The sequence below is a fragment of the Lutra lutra genome, chromosome 13 (assembly GCF_902655055.1).
Source record: "Lutra lutra chromosome 13, mLutLut1.2, whole genome shotgun sequence".
NCBI classification, from domain to species: Eukaryota; Metazoa; Chordata; class Mammalia; order Carnivora; family Mustelidae; genus Lutra; species Lutra lutra.
In genome coordinates, this window is record NC_062290.1 from 61,341,532 (window position 1) to 61,367,979 (window position 26,448).

The 26,448-nt window shown below is 36.0% G+C and overlaps 1 protein-coding gene across 2 annotated transcripts in view; it reads left to right on the forward strand.

The window, feature by feature from the left end:
* The window catches only part of DCAF10 (DDB1 and CUL4 associated factor 10), a 48,353-nt gene that overhangs the window by 14,888 nt on the left and 7,017 nt on the right, over positions 1-26,448 (forward strand). For both annotated transcript variants that reach the window (XR_007122127.1, XM_047698678.1), the window contains exons 3-5: positions 10,052-10,249; positions 20,238-20,440; positions 23,830-23,943. Coding sequence is in view for 1 of the 2 variants with exons in the window: in XM_047698678.1 (XP_047554634.1) it covers positions 10,052-10,249; positions 20,238-20,440; positions 23,830-23,943 (515 nt within the window). In the remaining variant the exon portion in view is untranslated. The remainder of the gene's footprint in view (positions 1-10,051; positions 10,250-20,237; positions 20,441-23,829; positions 23,944-26,448) is intronic.

Below are 26,448 nucleotides of genomic sequence, written 5' to 3' on the forward strand. Positions count from 1 at the left end.
ATTGGAAGAAACTTTAAAGCATTTTTAGGATGTTCAAAGAAATAAGTTAACTGATACTTTCCATTTAAAGAGAACTCAAAATTATGAAACAAAAGAGTTGAAACAAGAGCAGATTACTGTGGAAAAGAACCAACTACAACTTTTAGAAATTAAAAATATGCTAGTATATGAAAAAACTTAAAGATGGGATAAATTTTATCCTTTACACCATTGATGAGAGAATTAATGGGTTTCAAAAATACTAAGAGTACTTAAAATACATAGAGGATTAATTGAAGCCTCCAGTGTGTATATAATAAGAATTACAGAAAAAGAAGATGCAAAGGTTGGTGGAGAACTAATTTTTGAAGACACAAAGGTAGAGAATTTTTAGCATTAAAGAAGGTCCTGAATCCTTGAACTAAAGTAAACTCTAGAATGTCAAGTAGGTTAAATAAAGATAAATCTACATTTTGACAGGTTGTAGTAAAACCAGAATATCAAAGGTAAAGAGAAAATCTTAAAAGCCACCAAAGTTAGAAGCCAGATTACCTACAGAGGTATAATTCAACATTATAACAGAAGGTTTCTCATCAGCAACAATTGATGCTAGGAGATTCTGAAGTAGTATCTTAAATACTAAGGGAAAATAATGTCCAATGCCATATCATATCCAGGTAAACTATTATTTCATAATTAAGAATTTAATTAGGTGAAATGATAAATGTTATTGATTATTACTGGCAGAAAGATAATAATTTAGGTTTGGGGGGGAATACATTTAAAACAAAGTTAAAACTAAAGTCTTGATTTATTTTCTGGTAGTCACATTAAAAAGGAAAAAAACATGAAATTAATTTTTAGTAATGTTTTATTTATCCCAATAGGACTAAAATATTATCATTTCAACATGTCATCATTAAAAAAAATTATTGAGATATTTTAGTTTCATTTTCTAATGTTAAATTTTCAAAAGCCAGTGTTTTACACTTAGAGCACAACCCAGTTCATACTGGCCACATACCAAGGATTGGAAAGCCACATGTAGCTAATGGCTACCAAACTGGACAGTGTAGCTTTAGATAGTAACAACAAATAGGTTGTGTGTAATATGGTAAGATTTGTGTCATGTTCAGGAAGAAGATAGAAATATGAAATAATTTCAGACTCTTTCAGAACAATATATAATTAAATATATACAATGAAAAAGTACTAAATTAAAGGTGACTGAAATAGTAGACATTCAGTGTATAGCTAGCTTCCAAAGCAGTATGAGTGGGGGGGAGAGGGAATATTGAAAACATGATCAGTTCAGTGGAAGATGGACAGCTATAAATAAATAAAACAAAGGAAAGGAATGCTAAGTAGAAAGCAAGAAGTAGAAATAGACCCAGTATATAAGTAGTTCACAGTAAGTATAAATGAATTGATACTCTTCATTAAAAGACATGGAGATAGCAATTTGAATAAAAACCAAAATCATCTATATAGTCATTGTAGAGATACCAAAACTGAAACTGCCCAAAATGGAAAACTAATGTAGATTATCATCATTGACAGATGGAAGACTAAAGGCTTTAATAAGGATAAAGTGCAACAGTACATATTAATGAAAGGAAAAATCAACTAATAAATATAATAACGAAGAACTTTCGTATACATTTTGAAATTTGTATATTTAAAAAAACAACAACAGCAACAAAAACAAGCACAAAACAGATATGGAATTACAAGTCTATAATTATAGTGAGAGATTTTAATACACTTCCGTCCCAAACTAGTAAATCAAGTAGATAAAAATTAAGCTACACAAGATTTTAAACTATACTGGACAATCTTTCACCTTAAAATAGAAATGCAGGATAAGATTTTTAACATATTTTTAAAAATATATAATTGAACTGATAAGAAAGAAAGGAATCCTAGGGCCAAAAATGAAGTAGATGCTAGAATGCAAAGTAGTAAATAGGTATTCAGCTAGCTTTTACCCTGGAGGCATCAGCCAAGTGCAGGTGACCTTGAGCTTATTTTTCAGTATGTGTAAGGGGTTATAGTGGACAGGAGACTTAGTTATAGTGGACAGGAGACTTAATTCTATTGCCAGTTGAAAATGAGGAGTCTAGTAGAAAACTCTGCATAAGGCTGGGACTCCAAAGAGCTATACTTACAGCATAAAGGTGATCTGGAAATATACCACCTTGTTCATGTAGACCATGACATTGGTAGACGGGTGTCAGGAAATCTCCTCAGTGAGTGTCTAACTGCAAGTCAGTCTTCATGCATGTGTGGCGCCCAAGTTCACACATTCAAAACCATGTAGCCAACAGTTTTAAATTGGATCCAGGCTGATAGTACTGCCAGGTATCTGCAAAAACAAATGCAAATCTTCTCTGGGGGAGAAAACTTGGTATCATAAGTCAATTCTTTCCAAATTAGTCTATAAATTTAATGCAGTTTTAATCGAAATACCAACAGGGTTTTTTTTTTTTTTTAACTTGACTTAAAAGTTCATATGTAATAGCAAAGTGCCAGGAATATCAGACAATTTTGAAGGAGACTAAGATGATAGTCTTCAGATATCAAACACAGTATTAGGACAGGAATAGATTAAGTGCCTAATGAAATGGAGTAGAACTTCCTGAAACAGACCCATGCATATATGGAAATTTGATCTGTCTCTGCAGGGACATTACAGAGCAGTGGTGGGGAAATGGAAAAGAGAGAATTGGTTATATATGTGAATAACTGCGAGTTAGAGACCTAATTAGGAAAGCAAACCATTAAAGCTCTAGGAGAAATATAGAATATATTTATGTTCTAAGTATGAGAATGGATTTTTTAAGATACGAAAGCACAGATCATTAAAGAATTGCTAAGTTGAACTGCATTAAAATTGAAAACTTCATTCTAACCCCAGATATAACAGTGTGAGAAGATAAGCTATAGGCAGATGGGAGAAGATGTTTTCAATGCACATAGCCAAAGAAAGATTAGTATGCAGAATATTTAAAACAATTACCCTGCAGCAAAATAGGCAGAGAATTATATAAGAGAAGCTAAAATGAGCAATAAATATGGAAAATTTTTCAAGCTTTCTCGTTATGAAAATGCAAATAAAAATAAACAATGAAGAAATACTAAGTATTGGCAAAGATGTTGAGAAGTAGAAACTCATGGACATTGATGGAGTATAATTGATAAAATTATTTTGAAGAATATCTCAGCAATATCTGGTAAAATTGAAGATCAAACAGTTTTAAAGAAGTTAAAGTACATGTAAATAAGGAGATGTATAAAGAAGGTTTGTAATAGAATCATTATTAATTTAAGTTGTAAATAAATCTTCCGTCAAGAGGAAGATAAATTCCAGAATACTCATACAATGGAATACTATACATCAGTTAAAATAAATGAACTAGAAGCATCTGAGATATGTCTCAGAAATTCAAGGTTGAGCCAGAAAAGCAAATTGTAGAATGAGCTATACAGTGTGATACCATTTATATAAAGTCTGAAAATATGCAAACATAAGTTTGATAAGGGCATGTATTTGTCTATTTGTTCTCTGTTCTATTCCTAGCACCTAGAACTGTGCCTAGCACATAGCGGGTGCTAATTAAATATTTATGGAATAAATTGAATGCAAAATAAAACTATACATTGTTATGGGTACATACTTAAGATCTCACGGTTTTAAAAACTTACATGGGGAGTGACAAACAAATTTTGGATAGTGGTTCCCTCTGGAGAGGGAGGGAGGGGAATGGGATTGGGGAGGGATATTCAGGGTGCTTCAGTTGTGTTTGTAATGTTCAAAAGAATCTGAAAGATAACAAAGTGTTAAAATTTTATAAAGCTGGGTGGTGGGTATCACAGGTTTTTGTTATACTCTTCATAATTTTCTTTGTGTTTTTAATATTTTATGATCTAAAATTTTCTTACCTTAAAAAGAAAAGATGTGTTGTTTGCCCCTACTCAGAATGATCTCTGACTGTTAGAATTTGTTCTTTATCAATGTCAGCTCTCATTTGCTGTTATCAGTGTGTCTGCTTTAGTACCCCACACCTACAGATTTGAATTTGCTTATCTGTTGGTTAGAAAACCAGGTTTTGAAGCTTTTTAGAAGTACATATCACTTAAGAGTTTTGCATGAGGATCTGAGGGGTCCTCTGGCATGAGCTTAAGTGTGCATTACTTATTAATATTAGCTACCGTTTTTTTGACTGCCTGCCAGTCAAAAACTTTTTGTGCCAACCTTTGTGAAGCATTTTTCATACAATATTAATTCTCACAGTATCCTGATGTGAAACAGATATTGTACCCACTTTAAGGAGTAAAGAAATTGCAGCTCAGATAAAGAGATTTGCCCAGTATCTTTAATATGTACCAAGTGGTAGAGCTAGAATTCATGCTCAATTCAATTAGACCACCTCACTCTCTTTTTCAGAGTTGTGGGCATGCCTTTCCTAGATAATGATTTTACACATACTTAGTAATGTCTTCTAGTTCATTTCTTAGTTTTTTAAGGTTTGCTTATCTTGTAAAATAAAAATATTGATAGTTGGGAAGAGTATTTTCTATTGTTTCATACTTGGGAAAAGTAAGGGAAAAATATGATGTAATTTAAATTCTTAAACCCATTATACAGGTTTACTTCTCATTCATGAGGGTCCTATATATCGATTTAAGAGTCCATTTAATAATCAAGGTCCCCCCAGGTTAGAGATTACAAGGACATTTGAGATTATCATAAGAATATTCACTTAGTGGTATGGCAGTTAAAAAATCAGTGGCTATATAAATATTCCAGGATCTACTTTTCCCTCCCACTGTCTTTGTTGGTCTTTTCCTGACTGATATACTTCGAACACTGTAATGTAAATGCAGTGCTTGCATCACTAGGAACATGAAATTTCTTACCTTGCAAAGGATATATAATTTCACAAAACCCTGAGAGTGATAATAGAAAACTGGTCAATTACATATAAAATCATTGCCAAATAAGGATCTGATAGAGTTAGACTAGTTATCAGTTAAGAAAGGAAATGACGGAAACGGGGACATGATAGATAGTTCAGAGAATATGTGAATATTTCATGGGACTAAGGAAAGGCCTTGGGAAAATGAATAAAGCCCTTGAAGTTATATAGAAATGACTCTCTTTCTAATTATAGTACAAAGCTCAAATATGAAGTAAGGGTGCTATATTTTGCTGTCATAATTTTAATGGAAAGATTATGTAGGAAAACCTAAACACTTAATTTAGTCTTATTCTAAGAATTTGCATATAGTTATATAAATGTAAAATAAATGTTAAAATTTTTATGACTTCTGGTTTTTAGGTAAAGACAACACTTTCCATGTACAATGAAATGTTGGTACCCATTTTAAGGAAATTCTATTTCAGTTGCTGTTATCTTTCACCAGTTTTCCTCTGGTAATGAAGACTTCAATTTATCCATGTGTCCAGTTTCCAGAACTGTTAAGAGTCATATGTTGGGATTTGATGGAAACATATGGAGCAGTTTTATAATTCATAAACGCATAGATTTCAGTGTGGATGGAGTGTCTCCTGTTTATTAGAGACTATAAGTTAAAACATTTTACAATTATTAACTTATTAGGCTAGACTGAGTTTTAATTTGAGAAGATTGAGCCAGATCTCAAAGGATTTGTCTAATACTTTACATTCTCTGCATCTGCTTGCTTTAGGATAACAGGTGTGGGTACTTAACTGATCTCCTAATCAGCATTCTTAGTTTTCTATAATTTTCTATTTTCTTCACCAATGATTCTTCAATACCAAGATTTTTAACAGGTAAACTTTAAGGCAAAATGAGAAAACTAAAGTCAAAGTGTTAAATTTTTCATTAAGGTAATTTATTCAATTCGAATTATTAGCTTTTATTCCAAGATTATATTCTTTGTACATTATTGACATTAAAATGGTAGTTTTTTCCGTTTTCATGCAACAATGGTAATTTTTTCAATGGCCTTATTGACAAAAACTTTAAAACTGATACCCCATTTCTTTTTATTTTTATGAAAATCCAACAGTTTTAGAAACTAGCTACCTCAGAGATCTTTTTTGAAACTCTTAATCTAATCATATCATTCTCTTGCCTAAAGCCTCAGGGTCGATCACTGTGGGTTAAGGTGGTATAATGCCACTGGGGTTTTGAATCCATATGTGCATTAAGTATTTTCTGTAAACTAAATAAAATATCTTATTTTTCCCTAAATTTTCTAAATGTACGAAGATGCTCTATGATGACGATCAGTTATTTTAAAAGTTTGATTTTCCAGTAGCCTTTGTCATTGTGTGTTTTTTTTCAGTCATTTAATTCCTGTCAGGAAGTCATTAAGATATTTTTACTTTAAAAACCTAATCAGTGGGAGCCCGGGTGGCTCAGTGGGTTAAGCCTCTGCCTTCAGCTCCCGTTAATCTCAGGGTCCTGGGATCAAGCCTCTCATGGGGTTCTCTGCTCAGCAGGAAGCCTGTTTTCCTCCTCTCTCTCTCTGCCTGCCTCTCTGTCTGCTGGTGATCTCTCTGTCAAATAAATAAATAAATAAAAACCTAATCAGTAAAGATAAAACCATAGGGGGCAAAATGGACTTGACAATTTTGATTTGTAAGATTTTGATATTGTAAGAAAATATATAAACCACATAATATAAATAAAAGTGTGTATGGAAAATATATTCAACATACTGTCTTTGAAAAACTGAGGTATATTACCTTAATATAAAGAGAATAATTGTAATAAAAATATAACAGTAGGAAAATCAGCAAGGAACATGAATAGCAATTCACAAGAGAAAATAATCTAATTAATATGAAAAACGTTCAACTTGATTAAAAATAGAAGTTTCGGGGCACCTGGGTGGCTCAGTGGGTTAAAACCGCTGCCTTCGGCTCAGGTCATGGTCCCAGGGTCCTGGGATCGAGCCCCACGTCGGGCTCTCTGCTCACCAGGGAGCCTGCTTCCTCCTCTCTCTCTCTGCCTGCCTCTCTGCCTACTTGTGATCTCTGTCTGTAAAATGAATAAATAAAATCTTTAAAAAAAAAAAAAAAGAAGTTTCAACTTAAGATTTTTTTTCTTCTGGGCACTTAGCAGAATTAAAAAATATCTGTGTGACAGGGCTTGGAGAAGTAGACACTCCTAACTGTGGTGGTACTGCATATTGGTATGTTCTTTGAACATGGCTGGAATATGGCTTAAAAACCTTACATTTTTAAAAATCCCTATTTACTTAGCAATTACATTTTTCTGGGAATGTACTTAGAAAAGTAAAAAGGGATGTGATTAATAGTTAGCTGTTAGGTTGTTCATCATAGTGTTTTTTAGTGTAAACTTTTTTACAGTACATAAATTTTTACACTAAATAAAACCATTTTGTGGTTTTAATATAAGCCGTAAAAAATTGGAAGCAATATAAACTGCCAGCAGTTGCTTATTAGTTTAAAACAGAAAAAAAGATACAGTTCATTCATACAATGGCTAGCCATTAAGAATGATTTTGTCGATAAATCTTTAATAACATGGCAAAATATTTATGACATGACATTATTGAAATATAAGAATTAGGCTAACTATCAATAACAGTGTTTTTTTTTTTTTTTAAGATTTACTTATTTGACAGAGAGAGACAGCGAGAAAGGGGGGGAGTGGGAGAGGGAGAAGCAGGCTTCCCACTGAGCAGGGAGCCTGATGTGGGGCTTGATCCCAGGACCCTGGGATCATGACCTGAGCTGAAGGCAGACGCTTAATGACTGAGCTACCCAGGCGCCCAACAGTGGTTATTTTTATGGTAGACTTCCTTCCATTTGAAAAATATTTTCAGGGTTGTCTGGGTCACTTAGTTGGTTAAGTGGCTGCCTTTGGCTCAGGTCATGATCCCAGGGTCCTTGCATCGAGTCCCACGTCAGGCTCTTTGCCAAGTGGGGAGTCTGCTTCACTCTCTCCCTCTGACTCTCCCCCAACTTGTGCTCTCTCTTTCTCAAATAAAATCTTTTTTAAAAAATGCAAAGGTGGGGGGGCACCTGGGTGGCTCAGTGGGTTAAGCCTCTGCCTTCGGCTCAGGTCATGATCTCAGGGGCCTGGGATTGAGCCCCACGTCAGGCTCTCTGCTCAGCGGGGAGCCTGCTTCCCCTTCTCTCTCTGCCTGCTGCTCTGCCTACTTCTGATCTCTCTCTGTCAAATAAATAAGATCTTTAAAAACATTAAAAAAAAAAATGCAAAGGTGGGGCGCCTGGGTGGCTCAGTGGGTTAAAGCCTCTGCCTTCGGCTCAGGTCATGATCCCAGAGTCCTGGGATTGAGCCCCGCATCGGGCTCTCTGCTCAGCAGGGAGCCTGCTTTCTCCTCTCTCTCCCTCTGCCTGCCTCTCTGCCTACTTGTAATCTCTGTCTGTCAAATAAATAAATAAATAAAATAAAATTAAATTAAAATCTTTAAAAAAAATTAAAAAATAAAAAATGCAAAGGTGTTAAAAGAATTAAAAAAAGATACTGGGACTTAAAGTAGAATAAATCCATGATATGTTCTCCTCTTATCTCTACTTTTCAGTACACAGTACTCCTAACTACTGTTGCCTCTCAGAGTATACCATCCCCTTACATGCCTCTGTACCTTTGCTTATCCCTTTGTCACTTAGGGAATGCCTGCCTCATCTTTTAAAATCAGTTCAAACGACCACCATAAAGTATTTCCTGACCACCCTTTTCTTTGCTTATTCCATGCAATTATTGTGTACAATTATGTATTTATAATTTCTTCTCCACTAGGCAGTGAACTACTATCTCATTCACACATAATAAATATTTGTGAGTACTTATTATATGCCTGGCACTGTGTATGTTGTGAACTGCAGATCTAACAATGAACTATGCAGACTGTTTCCCCTGTCTTAAGGAGTTTATAGCCTTATGAAGTTATTCCTTATAGTGTACATTAAGTGTTATGACAGAAGTATAGAGTACCTTGGGAGATCCAAAGATTGGTAAATCTACCCCAGGCTGGATAGGGAAGGAAGTCTTCCTGGAGCGGATGATAGCTGAATAATAAATAAAAAGAAAAGAAGTGTGTCAGGTCAAGGGGTAGGCGGAAAGTGGTTTCAAGTAGTAGAAACCACTTGTACAACAGCCTGGAATTTTAAAACTGTTAAGTTTAAAGAAGGTTGTGACGGTATTTATGGATACTGAGGTTGATTTCTGATAAAAAATAATTCAGTATAATTTTATCTTGGAAGAAGTTCCAGAATTTTTTCTCTCTGCCAGAGATTAGGAAGTAATATATAACAGCATATGTTAGAGAAAGCATCCTAAGGTTGAATTAGACAGAAATTCAAGTGTGGGAAAAGAAATAAAAGAAATTCAAGAGTGATTGGTAGGTCTGTTATCTTTTAATTATTTGTATAAAATATATTCTCACTAAGGATTGAAAATTAGTGTAAAATAATTAAAAGTCTGAATTATAGAGTATTTTATTGGTGTATTTTATAATCTTAACTGGTCCTAATAAAATATTGCTAAGTATGATTTTTTGAGGGAATGTCTTTGAATTAATAGATTAAAAATATGGCATTTTATTAGCAATTTTTATGTGTAAATGTGTTCTAAATAGAAAGACACTATTTGTAGCAGAGTAACTAGTTCTCATAATTACAAATCCTTTATGCTTAACATATCTCCCTCTGCAATTATGTCTTCAAAATCTCCTGTCTCTTATTAAATTGTTTCTTACCATTTATGTTTCCTATACAGATTCTAAAGTTCTTTTTTCTCTCTAGCACTGTTCTTCAAACATCCACCCCATATCCAGTTCCAAATAAAAATCAGTAATACAAAGCGAATGAATAAAATTACATTGTGGTCCTCATTGAATCATACTGTCCTTCCCTGAGATTATGTGAATTATGCTTACTTTTTATTGATATCCATATCACTGGGTTTATACAGGCAGTTTGTAGTTCTTTTTTGTTTGTTTTCTTGATTAGGTAAAATAGAGATTGTTTCTTAAGTTTTCTTTAACAAGAGATGAAATAAACCAATTGTTCTTTTCTGCTTTGTAGATTTCTTGATAACCGGCTGTTTGCTACCTGCTCTGATGACACTACAATAGCACTATGGGATCTGAGAAAACTGAACACCAAAGTATGCACTTTACATGGTCACACTAGCTGGGTGAAGAACATCGAATATGATACTAATACAAGACTCTTAGTAACATCAGGATTTGATGGAAATGTCATTATTTGGGACACCAACAGGTTTGTGAATAGGAGACCATGTTAGGATTGTGAACAACAAAAAAAAATTGTTAAAGATTTCTTTATGTGAGAGAGGGAGAGACAGCAAGCATGTGGGGTGGGGGAGTGTCAGAGGGAGAGGGAGAGAGAGAATCTCAAGCAGACTCCCTGTTGAGCATAGAACCTGGTGTGCGTCTCTGTCTCACAACCCTGAGATCATGACCTAAGAAATCAGGAGTTGGGTGCTTAACTGACTGAGCCACCCAGATGCCCCCCCAAAATATTTGTTAAAATGGTAAACAAAATCAGTGTTCTATCTTAGCTTTCATATCTCTTTAGGAGAAAAAACCTGACTTTGGGAAAATAAAAAATGATTCCATCTTTTATTACTTCCTCTTAGTCATATCCTGCACTAAAAAATTGGAGAAACTTAAATGGAAAGGAAACAAGCAGTATAGTTAATGATGAAAACTGTTTATAAGATGAGTTTCCTAAACTTAAGGAATTTAAGGAAAGATATTTTTGTTATTTCCTCTGTGGAACAAGTGTTTTTCATTCTTCAGTCCTTCAATTCTAAACCTATTTATTTTGTAATTTTTGTACTTTTTTTCATGCATTAAAATAGTTCCCACTGGGAATGTTTTCCCAGTGGGAATGTATGGTACAGTTTTAGTTGTCACTATGGGAGGAAAAGAGAGGATTTCTACTGGCATTTAGTCAACAGGGATCAGGTTTCTAAACATCCTGCATGGAACATTTGCACAGTAGACTAGTCCCATCTAAAATGTCAGTGATGACTCTGTTGTAAAACACTTCAGTGGAAATGTCTCCTTATAGAGAAATGATTATTTAAAGAGTTGGAGTTTGGGCACCTGGATGGTTCAGTTGGTTAAGCATCTCTTGATCTCAGCTCAGGTCTTGATCTCAGGGTCGTAATTAAACCCTGCATTAGGCTGCATGCTGGGTGTGCATGCATTAAAAAAAATAGTTAAGAATTGTTAAGAAAAGGAGTTGAAGTTTGAAAAATAATTAACATATACCTGTGCTAGCTATGGGGAAGTGACAATACAATAATACATCAGGACCATTTCTGAAATATTCTTTTCAGAGGTAATATATAAAAAGAGAAGAAGGGGATATGCTTAAAGATTTCTAACTATGCATATTGTTTGAGCAGAGTTATACATATTTCTTTAGATTAAGACAAGCATACCTGTTAAAATTTAGATTTTTTTTTAAAATTTAGAAATAAATTGGAATAGAATATGAATGGTAAGTTCTAAATTAGTGAACAAAGCTAGGAAAACATGAACAGTCCAATAGAGGCAGAGAAGGGGGAAAATCATTTTTTAAAAAGAGGTAAATTGGGAAGCAGAAAAAATATGGTAGGCAGAAAAACCAATATCAATAATTGTAATAAATACATATGGACTGGGGGCGCCTGGTGGCTCAGTGGGTTAAGCCGCTGCCTTCGGCTCAAGTCATGATCTCAGAGTCCTGGGATCGAGCCCGCATCGGGCTCTCTGCTCGGCAGGGAGCCTGCTTCCTCCTCTCTCTCGCCTGCCTCTCTGCCTGCTTGTGATCTCTCTGTCAAATAAATAATAAAATCTTAAAAAAAAAAAATACATATGGACTGAAGTAGCCAGTAAAAAAATAGATAAGGTTAGATCGAATTAAAAAAGAAAACCAGGGGCGCCTGGGTGGCTCAGTGGTTTAAAGTCTCTGCCTTCGGCTCAGGTCATGATCCCAGGGTCCTGGGATCAAGCCCCGTATAGGGCTCTCTGCTCAGCGGGGAGCCTGCTTCCCCCTCTCTCTCTCTGCCTGCCTCTCTGTCTGTCAAATAAATAAATAAAATCTAAAAAAAAAAAAAAAGAAAAGAAAACCAAACTATGTTCTTTGTAAGGAACACACCCAAAACATGCAAACGAGAAAGTCAAAGTAAAACCATGGGGAAGAAGTAATAGGCAAATTGAAATCAAAGAAAAACAGTTATATCTACATTAATAGCAGAATTAGAATTTAGGCATAAAGCATTATTAGTGGTAAAAAAAAAAAGTACTAAAAGGTTTATTTCACTAGAACATAAAGAAATCTTAAATGAACCTACACATTAAATGAAGCTAACACAGCTTCAAACCATAAAAAGCAAAACTGTACAGAATTATAAGAAAAAAGTAAGAATCCCCATCTCAGTGGAAAATATTAACACTATACTCTCGTTTACTAGTAGATAAATAGACTAAAAAGTTAGTAAGACCATAGGAGATCTTACTGTAATAAACCTGATTTATTAGGCATATTTAGGGTTCTCCCAACAAATAGTGAATACATTCTCTGAAGCAGACTTAGAATATGTACAAAAGTAGAGCATGTACTAGATTACAAAGTAAGTTTCAACCAATATCAAAGATTTGTTATCACACAAATGATTTTTCCTGTCCCCAGTATGATTTAATTAACACAGGTAACTAAAAATTCCCATGTTTGGAGATTTATAAACTCACTTCCTAAGTATTCATGGATTAAAGAAGTCATAGGGAAATCAGTAGGCTGAAAATTAGTGAACTAAGCATTTTACTCAGAAAAACTGGAAAAAGATAAAAAAGAGTAAACCCAATGAAAGATTATGGAATAATAACAATAAAAGCAGAAATTATGAAATTGAAAATGCACGTGAATGAAGTTTTTTTTAAAGCCTGCTTTTTTAAAAAGACAATTGAATATGCAATTCTCTGGTAAGATTCATCTGGAGAAATAAGACAAAAGACTAATCTTAACAATAAAAAGACAAAAAATATATAGTATAATACACTTTTATGCCAGTATACTTGAAAACTTTGATGAAATAGTTTATTCAAAAAATACACCTTAGCAAACCGATCAAGAGAGAAATAGAAAACCTAAAATACACCTGTGACCTGGACTGATACTTAACCAGTATGCAGTGATTTACCTGAAATAGTTGTTAAGATATTAAATTACTTCTGTAGTTAACACAGAAGTTAGATGTTGTAACTATAGTTAAATGATAAATAGCCACTATCCTGAATCATCCCTGGGTGCTCATATCTTGGCACCCTCTGGTTACCCAGGCCCTTCTTTTAGGGATACCTGCCTGAAGATCTTCCTATGATCTAGTAGCTAAGTCCCCCATAAACTACCCCTTCACTCCCCCTTTTATTTGGTTGTTCAGCATCTCATTTAATTCTGAGAACAGCCTCATGAGTTAGATTACTACTATTATCCCATTTGAGAGCTAAAGAAACCAAGTTCAGAAATGTTGGGTAATTTGCCCACATGACTGTGAATAAGATAGTAAGATACGAGCCAAGAGTCAAACCCCTGGTTTATAGACTCCTGAAGGGCACCCTTTGCTGATGGGAGTTTAAAGATCTTCTAGTAGAAGAATTCCAGGACTCAGTTCCAACACTGCCAACTGCATCAATTTTGACTGGATCGTTTTCATGCATGCTGATTATTTAAATATTCTAAACAGGGTACGCCTGGTGGCTCAGTTGGTTAAGCAGCTGCCTTCGGCTCAGGTCATGATCCCAGCGTCCTGGGATCGAGTCCCACATCGGGCTCCTTGCTCAGTGGGGAGCCTGCTTCTCCCTCTGCCTCTGCCTACCACTCTCTCTGCCTGTGCTCATGCTCTCTCTCTAACAAATAAAAATAAATAAAATCTTAAAAAAAAAAAAAAGAAAAAAATATTCTAAACATTGCTTCTGACATAGCCATTAAAGAAATGGAAAATATCAGTTAAAATTTATTTACTAGTAAAACAGCAGGCCTCCAGTTTTACAGGTGACTTCTGTAAATAGTACAAGAAACAGAACATTCCTATTTTATTAAGTTCACATTCCAGGAAAAAGGGGAATTCTCCTTACCTCATGTATGAAGCTAGTATAACCTTAATATATAAACTCAATAAAGATAATATTAGAAGAGAAAAATTGAAAGGTCAATCTGTAATGTGAATGTAGATACAAATATTCTAAATAGAAGGAAACTGAAACTTTTAAGATATTAATTAAAATATCATGACCAAGTTGGGTTTCTTCAAGGAGTGAAAAGATGGTATATCTGGTGTGCCTGGCTGGTTCAGTCGGAAGAGCATGCAGCTATTGGTCTCAGCATTGTGAGTTTGAGCCCTATGTTGGTTGTAGAGGTCACTTAAAATCTTAAAATAGAAATTCTTTTTTTTAATCTATTTTATTTGACAGAAAGAAAGAGAGTGTGCACAAGCTGAGAGAGCAGCAGGCAGAGGGAAAGGGAAAAGCAGGCCCCTTTCTGAGTGGGGAGCCCAATGTGGGGCTCGATCCCAGGACCCTGGGATCATGACCTGACCTGAAGGCAAACACTTAACCGACTGAGCCACCCAGGCACACCTGTCAGTAGAAATTCTATTAATATAACTCATTACATTGATAGATTAAACAGAAAGTCCATACGGTTGTTTAATTGAGGATAAATACAACATTTAATCATAATTAAAACAAAAGGGGATATTATCAGTCTTACAGAGATTAAAAGGATTATAGAGGGATACAATGAACAACTTTATGACAACAAATGAGACAACTTAGATAACAGATACCTGGAGAGTCACAAATTACTTAAACTGATTCCAGAACAAATAGAAAATCTATAGACCTACAGACCTAAAGCAAGTAAAAAAATTGAACTGGTAATTTAAAAATCTTTCCACAGTGAAAAACCCAGTCCCAAAAGTCTTCACTGGTGAATTTTACCAGACAGTTATAGAATAAATACCACCAATCTTTTACAAACTCTTCCAAAAAATAGAGGAGGAGAGAACACTTCCAAACTCATTTTATGAGGCTGGTATTATTACTCTGATACCAAAACAGACAAATGTCATAAGAATAGAAAACTACAGGGGTCCCTGGGTGGCTCAGTGGGTTAAAGCTTCTGCCTTCAGCTCAGATCATGATCTCAGGGTCCTGGGATCGAGTCCCGCATCAGGCTCTCTGCTCAGCAGGGAGCCTGCTTCCCCCTCTCTCTCTGCCTGCCTCTCGGCCTACTTGTGATCTCTATCTGTCAAATAAATAAAATCTTTAAAAAAAAAAAAAAAACAAAAGCTACAGACCAATATTTCTCAAAAACAAAAAGAGGAAGAAAAATAGAAAAATCCTCAACAAAATATTAGCAAATCAAACCTAGCATCATATGTCGCAATAGAATTTACCTCAGGTGTAGAGAGTTGGTTTAAAATCCAAAAATCAATTAATGTAATACATTGTATTAATAAAGGTCAGAATGCATAAACAGGATCATCTCAAGAAAGGCAGAAAAGCACTTGACAGAAATCCAATGCCCATGTGTAATAAAACTGGGAATAATAGGGAACTTTTATTCCCTAGACATCTGATAAAGGACACCTATGAGAAATTAATGGCTAAAATCATTTTTGTAAATATTTTTTTTTATTAGAGCACACTAGCGAGGGTGGGTAGGGGTAGAGAGAGAGGAACGGTTAGACTTCCCACTGAGGTGGGAGCCCAAAGATGCAGGGCTTGATCCCAAGACCCTGAGATCATGACCTGAGCTGAAGGCTGATGCTTAACCAACTGAGCCACCCAGGCACCCCTGGCTAAAATCATGTCAATGCTGAAAGACTGAATACATTCACCCTAAGATTGGGAACAAAGCAAGGATGTCTGCTCCTAACACTTTTATTCAATATTGTACTGGAAGTATAATTGCACTGGAAGTACAGTCAGACAAGAAAAAATAGCGGGCATCCAGATTGAAAAGAAAGAAGTAATGTTCTTGTGCAAGTATGATCTTATAGAAAATCTTAAGGATTCCACAAAAATACTAGAACTAATAAACAAGTTCATCAAGGTCACAAGATATACAAGATTAATATATACAAATCAATTGTATTTCTACTTACAAGCAATGAACAATCTAAAAATGAAGAAAATTCCATTCATAATAGCATCTAAAGAAATAAGACACTTAGGAATGTATTTAACAAAAGAAGTATAAGATTTGTAGACTGAAAACTATAACATTTCTAAAAGAAATGTAAGAAGTATAAATGAATGGAGAGGCATTCCATCTTCATGGATTGGAAGACTTCAGCATCATTAAGATGGGTAACCAGGCTGGGTGAAGAGAGCATGTGACTCTTGATCTTGGGGTTATGAGTTCAAGCCCCACATTGGGTGTAGAGCTTACTTAAAAAATAAATAAAATTACAGAGGACAAACAAATTTTTTTAAAGATGGCAACTTTCTACAAATTCATCTATAGGTTTGGTGGCAATCCCTATCAAGATTCCAGCTGCCTTTTTTGGACCAATTGGCAAGCTGATTCTAAAATTTATATGGACCCAATCTTTGAAGAACAAAGTTGAAATTTTAGAACTTACTGCAAAAGCCATAGTAATCAAAACAGTGTTTACTGGCATGGGATAGGCATATAAATCAAAGGAACAGAATTTTGAGAGTCCAGAAATAACTATTGCATGTATGATCAGTTAATTTTCAACAGAGGTGCCAAGGTAATTCAGTGGTTCAGAAAAGGATAGTCTTTTCAATAAATGATACCTGAGCAACTGGGTATCCACATGCAAAAAGATTAATTTAGACCCTTATATCAAAAAAAAGTAACTCAAAATGGATTTAAACCTGAAGGTAAGAGAATTACGTAATTCATAGAAGAAAACGTGGGATTTAATCTTCATGCAAACCAATTACAAGTGATTCCAAAAAATAGATAAAATGGACTTCATTAAAATTAAAAACTTTTGTGTATCAGATGATACCATTACGAAAGTGAAAAGAAAAACTATATCATGGGAGAAAATATTTGTAAATTATATCTGATAAAGGATTTGTGCCCAAAATATATAAAGAATTCTTGCAACTCACTTCATATATACACAAATAACCCAATTTAAAAATGGGCAAAATATCTGCATAGACATTTCACCAAGGAAGATAATACAAATGATTAATAGACACGTGAAAAGATGTTCAACGTCATTAGTCATAAGGAAAAGGCAAGCCAAAACCAAAATGAGGAAAATTTTCATATCCACTAAGAAGGCTTTAATTTAAAAAAGACAAATATTGACAAGAATGTGGAGAAACTGCATCCTCATACATTGCTGGTAGGGATGTAAATGCAGCCACTTTAGAAAAGTTTGGTAGTTTTTTAAAATGTTAAGCATAGAGTTACCATCTGACTAGCCATTCTACTCCTAGGTATCTACCCAAGAGAAATGAACACCTGTCACCACACAAAGATTTGTAGATGGATGCTTATAACAGTATTCATAATATCCCCAAAAGGGAACCAGTACAAATACCTATTCAGTGGTAAATGAATAAACAAAATGTGGTATATCTATACAATAGAAGAGTATTTGGTAATGAAAAGGAACAGAGTACTAATACGTGTCTAGAGTACGGATGAAGCTCAAAAAACAGTACACTAAGTGAAAAAAGCCAAACCAAAAGACCACTTGCTGTATAATTCTTAAATGTCCACAATAAGCAGATCTATAGAAACAGAAATAGATTAGTGGCTGCCGATGACTGGGAGTAGGAACAAAGAGACAGCTAGTGGTCAGGAGGGTCTTTTTAGGATGATGAAAATGTTCTAAAATTGAGTTGATGATTTCACACTCCTTAAATTTACTAAAAACCACTTGTTAACTTAAAATGAGTGAATTTATGATATGTAAATTATATCTCAGTAAAGCTGTTAGACTTCATTAAAAATGGAAACTCATCAAAAGTGTACACTAAGCGGGGCGCCTGGGTGGCTCAGTGGGTTAAAGCCTCTGCCTTCAGCTCAGGTCATGATCTCAGAGTCCTGGTTCGAGCCCCACATCGGGCTCTCTGCTCAGTGGAGAGCCTGCTTCCCTCCTCTCTCTCTGCCTGCCTCTCTGCCTCCTTGTGATCTCTGTCTGTCAAATAAATAATTAAAATCTTTAAAAAAAAAAAAAGTGTACACTAAGGGGCACCTGGATGGCTCAGTGGGTTAAAGCCTCTGCCTTCGACTCAGGTCATGATCTCAGGGTCCTGGGTTCGAGCCCCGCATCGGGCTCTCTGCTCAACACGGACCCTGCTTTCTCCTCTCTGCCTACTTGTGATCTCTGTCAAATAAATAAATAAAATCTTAAAAAAAAAAAAAGTGTACACTAAAACAGGATATTTTTAAATAGCGAAACTTTTAGAAGTTTCCTTTATAGGAGTACCTGGCTGGCTCAGTCAGTAGAGCACGTGACTCTTGATCTCAGGGTTGTGAGTTCAAGCCCCACATTGAGTAAAGAGCTTACTCTAGGGGCGCCTGGGTGGCTCAGTGGTTTGAAGCCTCTGCCTTCAGCTCAGGTAATGATCCCAGAGTCCTGGGATGGAGCCCTGCATCGAGCTCTCTGCTCAGCAGGAAGCCTACTTCCCTTCCTCTCTCTCTGCCTACTTGTGATCTCTGTCTGTTAAATAAATAAATTTAAAAAAAAATTAAAAAAAAAAAGCTTACTCTAAAAAAAAAATTTTTTTTTTTCTCTAAAATCAGGAAGGGAAGGGGTGCCTGGGTGGCTCACTGGGTTAAACCCTCTGTCTTCAGCTCAGGTCATGGTCCCAGGGTCCTGGCATTGAGCCCCACTTCAGGCTCCCTGCTCTCTGCCTCTCTGCCTACTTGTGATCTCTCTCTCTGTGTCAAATAAATAAATAAAATCTTAAAAAATCAGGAAGGGAGAGAACATGGCTGCTATTACTACTACTGTATACCACTGTTTTGGGTGGCAGAAGATAGGGTCCTAGTTGGTGCAGGAAAATGAGTATATAAGGATTGGAAGGAGAAAAAAATGAAAAAAAATCGCATTCACAGATGATATGATTGTCTATATGAACGGTTGGCAAATTTTCTGTAAAGGACTGTATAATAAATATTTTCAGCTTTGTGTGCTGTATAGTCTCTGAGCAGCCATCAACAATACATAAATGGATATTGCTGTGTCCCAGCCAACTTCCTATATAAAGACAGGACAGACTTGGCCCATAGACCAGTATTCTGACTGGTCTATGTGAAAAATCTTAGAAATTCTGTTGACAAATTATCAGAATTAATGAGTTAACCAAGATTGCTAGACATAAGATCAAAATGTAAAAATCAGTAGTGTTCCTATTTATCACAAGAAACAATTAAAAAATTTAAAGTATGTAGTTTTAGTGATTAAAAATTAAAAAACCCAGGGTGGGTCAAGTAGCAGATTAGACACAACTTTAAAAAATAGCTTGGAAGCTAGATATTAAAAATTATCCAGAATGTAACAAAAATGAGGAGATAGAATATAAGAAAGAGCGGCTATGAGACAAGGAAAATCAAATGTGAATGGTTCAAACATCGATTTGTAGCTCCAAAAGAGTAGAGAAAATAAGTGACAGACAATTTTGGAGTAATGATGGAGAATTTCCCAGAATATATGAATAATATGAATCTTATGAATTAGAAAGTCAAATGAATCCCAGTAAAATAGAAAGAAATCCAAATTTAAATATATATCAGAGTGAAACTGCAATGCTCAAAAGACAAAGAGACCAAAGGAAAAAAAAAGATAAATTGTCCAAAGTAACAATTGCCTAATAGCAGACTTAAAAATAGCAACAATGGAAGCCAGGACTCAGTGAAATATTATCCCCAGTATTCGGAAAGACACAACTATTAACCTGAAGTTTACATGATCAGCTTAATCTTTAATCGGAGTGGAATATTTTCAGAACAGTATAAAGTGACGGTTTACCTCAACAAAATCTTACTTTAAAATGTATATTTCAGAAAGAAAGAGTAAAATGGAAAGTTGGAGATGAAAGAAGGAATGGTGAGCCAAAAAAAAAAAAAAAAAAGTTTTGTCATGTGTATAAGGCTAAGCATACACTGTAAATTCTAGTTTCAAGATTGAAAATATGACTGTTAACCAAATCCTTATATTTATGATAATTCTAGGTTTTGTTTTGATTTCTTCTGTTAGGTGTACAGAAGATGGGTGTCCACATAAGAAATTCTTCCACACACGTTTTCTCATGCGAATGAGATTAACCACCAGATTGTTCCAAATGTTGATCTCAACGTCCTCTGGATATCTCTTGATTTTGCATGATCTTGACTTAACCAAGTCTTTAGAAGTAGGCAGCTATCCCATTTTGAGAGCAAGAAGAACTACATCAAGTTCAGGTAAGCTTTTCCTTTTTGATTTCAGAAAGTTTTCCATAGAGTTTCACACAAAGGGATGGTATATGTTTCCATTCTGAGAATGATACCAGGAAGGAGGGAAGGAAATTTGAAGACATTTTTGGAAAGCTCATTGAGAGCTTTTTTCCCAAGGAAGTATGACCTATATGAATTTCTGACATAGCATTAATTTGTGCTTCTGTATCACCAATGGAATAGGAAGGACTACTGACTATAAAAATATTTTCTTTTAGCGCTTTCTGCTATCCAGAAAATCTTTTATTTTTTATACATACATATACTGTATTATTTGCCCCAGGGATACAGGTCTGTGAATCAACAGGCTTACACATTTCATAGCACTCACCATAGCGCATACCCTTCCCAATGTCCATAAGCCAGCCACCCTATCCCTACCCCTCCATTCCCCAGCAACCCTCAGTTTGTTTCCTGAGATTAAGAGTTTCATGGTTTGTTTCCCTCCCGATCCCATCTTGGTTTTTTTCCCCCTCCCTAGCCCTCATATCCCCCGCCCTGCCTCTCAAATTCCTCATATCAGAGAGATCATATGATAATTGTCTTTCTCTGATTGTATTTATTTCGCTTAGCATAATACCCTCTAGTTCCATCCATGTCATTGCAAATGGCAAGATTTCATTTCTTTTGATGACTGCATAGTATTCCTGTGTGTGTGTGTGTGTGTGTGTGTGTGTGTGTACGTACACCACATCTTTATCCATTCATCTGTTGATGGACATCTAGGTTCTTTCCATAGTTTGGCTATTGTGGACATTGCTGCTATAAACATTCCAGTCCATGTGCCCCTTCAGATCACTACATTTGTATCTTAAGGGTAAATACCCAGTAGTGCGATTTGCTGGGTCATAGGATAGCTCTATTTTCAACTTTTTGAGGAAATTCCATACTGTTTCCCAGAGTGGCTGCACCAGCTTGTATTCCTACCAATAGTGTAGGAGGGTTCCCCTTTCTCTGCATCCTCGCCAGCATCTGTCATTTCCTGACTTGTTAATTTTAGCCATTCTGACTGGTGTGAGGTGGTATCTCACTGTGGTTTTGATTTGTATTTCCCTGAAATACAAATTTCATAGCATTTCATAGCTGAGTGATGTTGAGCATTTTTTCATGTATCTGTTGGCCATTTGGATATCTTCCAGAAAATCTTTTTTTTTTTTTTTTAATTTATTTGACACAGAGAGAGAGAGCACAAGTAGGCAGAGAGGCAGGCAGAGAGAGAGGGGGAAGCAGGCTCCCTGCTGAGCAGAGAGCCCGATGCGGGACTCGATCCCAGGACCCTGAGATCATGACCTGAACTGAAGGCAGAGGCTCAACCCACTGAGCCACCCAGGCACCCATTCCAGAAAATCTTTTATCAGTATTTCTAAATCATCACTATCTCAAAAAGTTAATGGTGACCCAAGGTAGGATCTATCTTTTTAAGTGCTTCTGAAGCCCAAGAGAGCTTTATTACTATTTTTATTTTATTTCATTTCATTTTTATTTCACATCCCTGAGATCAAGACCTGAGCTGAGATCGAGAGCTAGACACTGATCTCACTGAGCCACCCTGGTGCCCCACCTAGCAGAGCTTTTAAGATACATTCAATATAGAGCTTTACTTTTAAGTCTGTATTACATCCCAGACTTCCAGAAGTCTATACGCAGGTAGCTGGTGCCATCCTCTTTCACAACCCCTAAATATCCTCTTGCTAAAGCTATATTCTGGTTTGTTTGTTTTAGGATTTATTTATTTATTTTTGAGCGTGGCAGAGGTTGCAGAGGAAGAGAGAAGCCTGACGCATACTCCCCACCAAGCAGGGAACACACTGGAGGGGGGAACCTCAATTCCAGGACCCTGAGATTATGACCCAAGTTGAAACAAAGAATCAGCTGCTTAACCAACTGAGCCACCTACATGCCCCTAAAACTGTATTCTTTTTCCTGTTGCTGATTCCATTAGAATGCTTCAGTGAAATTGGGGGTCAGAAAAACTTATGCACTGTAATTTATCTACATTATGTGATAGAGTCTATATTTCATTACCTTTGGGGAAAAGAGGGCTATTCCAGGAACATACCTATTTATAATTTTATGTTTATGAACAAAAACCCAGAAAAAAAGACCTAAGCATTTGAAACGCAATGTTTATAAATACCTATTTAAAATCAGCTTCAAAAGAGTAAATAAATAAAAATCAGCTTCAGATGGTTGGACTCTTTCTCCTGTATGCATAGGGCCACATTTGAAGACTCCTTTGGGAAAGTACAGGCCCCATTGTAATTGCATTTGTCCAAATTCACTACTAAAAGTAGAAATTTGGGGCACCTGGGTGGCTCAGTGGGTTAAGCCGCTGCCTTCGGCTCAGGTCATGATCCCAGGTCCTGGGTTCAAGCCCCACATCGGGCTTTCCTGCTCAGCAGGGAGCCTGCTTCCTCCTCTCTCTCTGCCTGCCTCTCTGCCTACTTGTGATTTCTCTCTGTCAAATAAATAAATAAAAAATCTTAAAAAAAAAAAAATAAAAAAAATAAAAGTAGAAATTTAGTTTTATCAATTTATTTGCAAAGCAAGGGATTTCATAAGTGTGTGAGTATAATCCTTTTACATTCAGAAATTTATTTTTAGGTTAAACATTAATAATCAACTTTAGCTTAGTAAGAGGTAGTAACTTAGAAGGTCTGGTTGGTATTTTTTTATTCAAAAACCAAGAACATTTTCTGTCTTCTAAGAGTAACTCTGATAATAACATCAAAAGGAATTAGATGAAGAAATCCTCATAAAAGTGTGGGGCTACCGAAGAGTGAGATGAAACAGAGATTGCTATTTGGAGTAATACATCAGATCCAACTATCTGATACTCAGTGTTTGTTCTTCAACAGATTTCAGTATGAAGTTTATATTGCATTTCAAAGGTAGTATTCACATAATTCCATGAATGATAACAATTGTTTGGCATGCTTAAGAAGGCTCATTTACTGTTCTCAGTAATGAACCTGGTATTTGGACCCTATTCTAAGAGTAAATGGGCTGATGAACAGCTCAGTTTTCATGTTTATTAATAATAATTTTCTTATTCCATCTTACTACAGAAGTGATGGGGAACCCAGAGATGCTCCTGTGTTTATTTGGTTTGTCATTTTTATTTTACTTAAGCAAATCTTGGTAGAAGAGATTTTAGAAAGGGCCCAGGCCTTAGACAGAACACTTCGAAGAGCTGCCCTACCTACCTTGGTCTTAGTTATAGGCCTGCTTTAAGTGGGCATGTACTTGCCATGTTTCAGATGGATTTTCACAGTATGCTTCAACTAGATGATTAAAAAGTTGAGACGCTATTAAGTTCTGCTAAGTTTACTGTTAGAACTTTTTGTGTTTTCAAGATCTGACTACTTCATCAAGTTCATCTGGTCCTCGAGTTTCTAGTTCACCTTGTCATCATAGTGATTCTAATTCATCTTCTGAGAAACACATGTCACGAGCCTCACAAAGAGAAGGTAGGTTAAAAGTGGAATTTTACAATCTTGCAACAATAGATTCTACCAAATAGCTTTCTTTGGTTTAGTTTTAATCCAGACAAAAGCCAGTAAAGAAGAGGATATTCTTTGACCCTCAGTCATTTTCAAAAGCTAACCAGTCTCTAGGGTTGGATATCTTGGGCTTACATCATTGTTGGAATTTGAGCTTTGGTTTTATTTAGTGAATTTCGTTTGGTCTAGATTAGAGAAAAAGTAGTTTGGACATGTAGATTCTAATTGAGGTTGTTAGGGAAATTAAATGAGATATGCATGTGAGGGTGCTGTATAAGGTAATGCGTTTGTCAGGTGCTTGTGAAAGTCGCCTAGTTCCAGCCTGGTAGGCATTTTGCTCTCCCATTTCTTTATCCAAGCAATGCCTGACAGCCTTAGAGGGATTGTGGGATAAAGTGGGCTACGACCTGGCCCTACTGTGCTTGTGCCCGTTTCCCCCCCACTGCTCTGGGAAAACTAGCTGTTTACCCTATTCTTTTCCACCCCCTAAATGAGATGCTTTTTACCTATGCAGATTTCATCTACTTCTCCAAACCAGTTCACAACTAAGAACTTTTTGTTTGTCCTCATCTTTGTGGACTGATGGCCAGATGTGGTTCTTTTTGTAATTTTGGGTCACCTTTTGGAGATGAGCATGGCTCCTACCTAGATCTTTAGGGGAGGGACTATCCATTAGACTTCTAATTTTGTTTCTTCTAGGTGGTATCACCTGGTAAGTGCTTGATGATTGCATACTTGATTATTTTGCATGACTACTTATGTTTGTAGAGTGGTTTGAGAGCCCTTCCTAAACCTACAGCCTATCTATTTTCCTTTGGGTATTCAAGACTATGACATTTAAGATTAAAAATTCCTCCTATTAAATTTAGAGATTATGCCCAGATGTGTAACATTTTTTTCTTTGATTTGTAGCAGAAACTTCTTTTCTAGATTCTACCTGTTCTACTTTGGCTACAGAACATAAGACAAGGCTCTTAATAATCATTGAGAAAAGTCTTTATTGAGCTAAACCATCCATGAGGAAAAAAACACACAAAACTTAAGAGTAGTTAGCTGCTGGTTGCAGTGGTAAACCCGAAAACCAAACTACACATCAGTTTCATGATACAGAGAGTTGGGAATGGGAGAAGAGACAATGTATGGAGAGCCTAGGCAGAGTATAGAGAAGAGGTGGGGCTCATACATCAGGTCGTTCTGAATATTGGCGCTCCTGGGTCTTCAGGATATCAGAATGTTAGCACCATACTTTGACAGATATAGTAGCTGTATAGAGCTGAGGCTATCAATCCCATTTCAGGATTAGAACTTTTTTTTTTAAGTGATCTCTACACCCAGTACAGGGCTCAAACTCCAGACCCTGAGATCAAGAGTCAGATGCCCCTAGAACTCTTGTTGACATGAAGTCTGCTGTGGATTGTAGCACAGATAAAGTGCAAAAACTGGTTCAAGTGAAATTAGGGAGTCCCGTGACCAGTCTTCCCTACCCCATCCCCATGCGGTTCCCTCTCTGGAGGAACCTCCAAGGAGCAGAGCTCAAAAGCCACTACTTACTTATTTAGATGGGTTTCTTTTCTGCTTTTGTTCAATTTTCAGAATTCTTGAAATAGTGGTTTTTCTCTAAAATTGTTATTAAAGTTCAGTCACATGTGAAATCATTATTTAGGTATAGTTTGGTTATAACAATGTAATTTAGAGCTTCACAGGTTTCCATCAATGCTGTAGTAATCTAAAGGGAATCTTTTAAAGAAGATAACACATCTATTTGAGAAACAGTTCACAAAGGGTCTGACAGAAGGAGCTCATAATCTTCAAAGCAACTCCTTCCGCAGGTAGAGAAGTGTTAAAATATTTCTCTTGATATTAAAGTTCTAAACTGCTTCTTTATGATGTCTGTGAAAGTGGTTCTCCACATACCTGAGGGATAGGATGTAACTCTCAGTAGTAACGGCTAGCTGTAGCAATTACTTCCGTGAGGCCTAGGAAGGAGGACAAGATGGGCCCTAACAGAGTACTGGGCATATGTATGATTGGCAGTGTCTCCCAACCCCTTGTTTTGATACACTGATATGTGAACTATCCTCCCTTGCCTCCAAAATTATAGGTGCTTATCACTTATAGTACTGTCCTTGGGGGGCCATAAGTCCTGCTCCTTGCACACATAATAGCCTTTTATTGATAATAAAGGCAGTCTCCATGGCTTCCAAGTATTTCCTTCTCCAGACTAGAGAGCACCAGGTCCTCTGAGATGAGAATTATCTTTTACTTCTTTCCAGATTCCTTTCATGTCCTAGAATTTGATTTTTAGAGTTTTCTGAGATGTAAATCCTAATCAAAAGGATCCCTAGTCTACTTTAATGCCTTAGTCTTAGGTTATAGATTCCTGCTGCAGGAACTTAGATTCTTTAGTTCTGGTCATAACCTTTCCCCATAACCCCACGCCAAAGACATGTACACTGTACATCAAGGGGCACC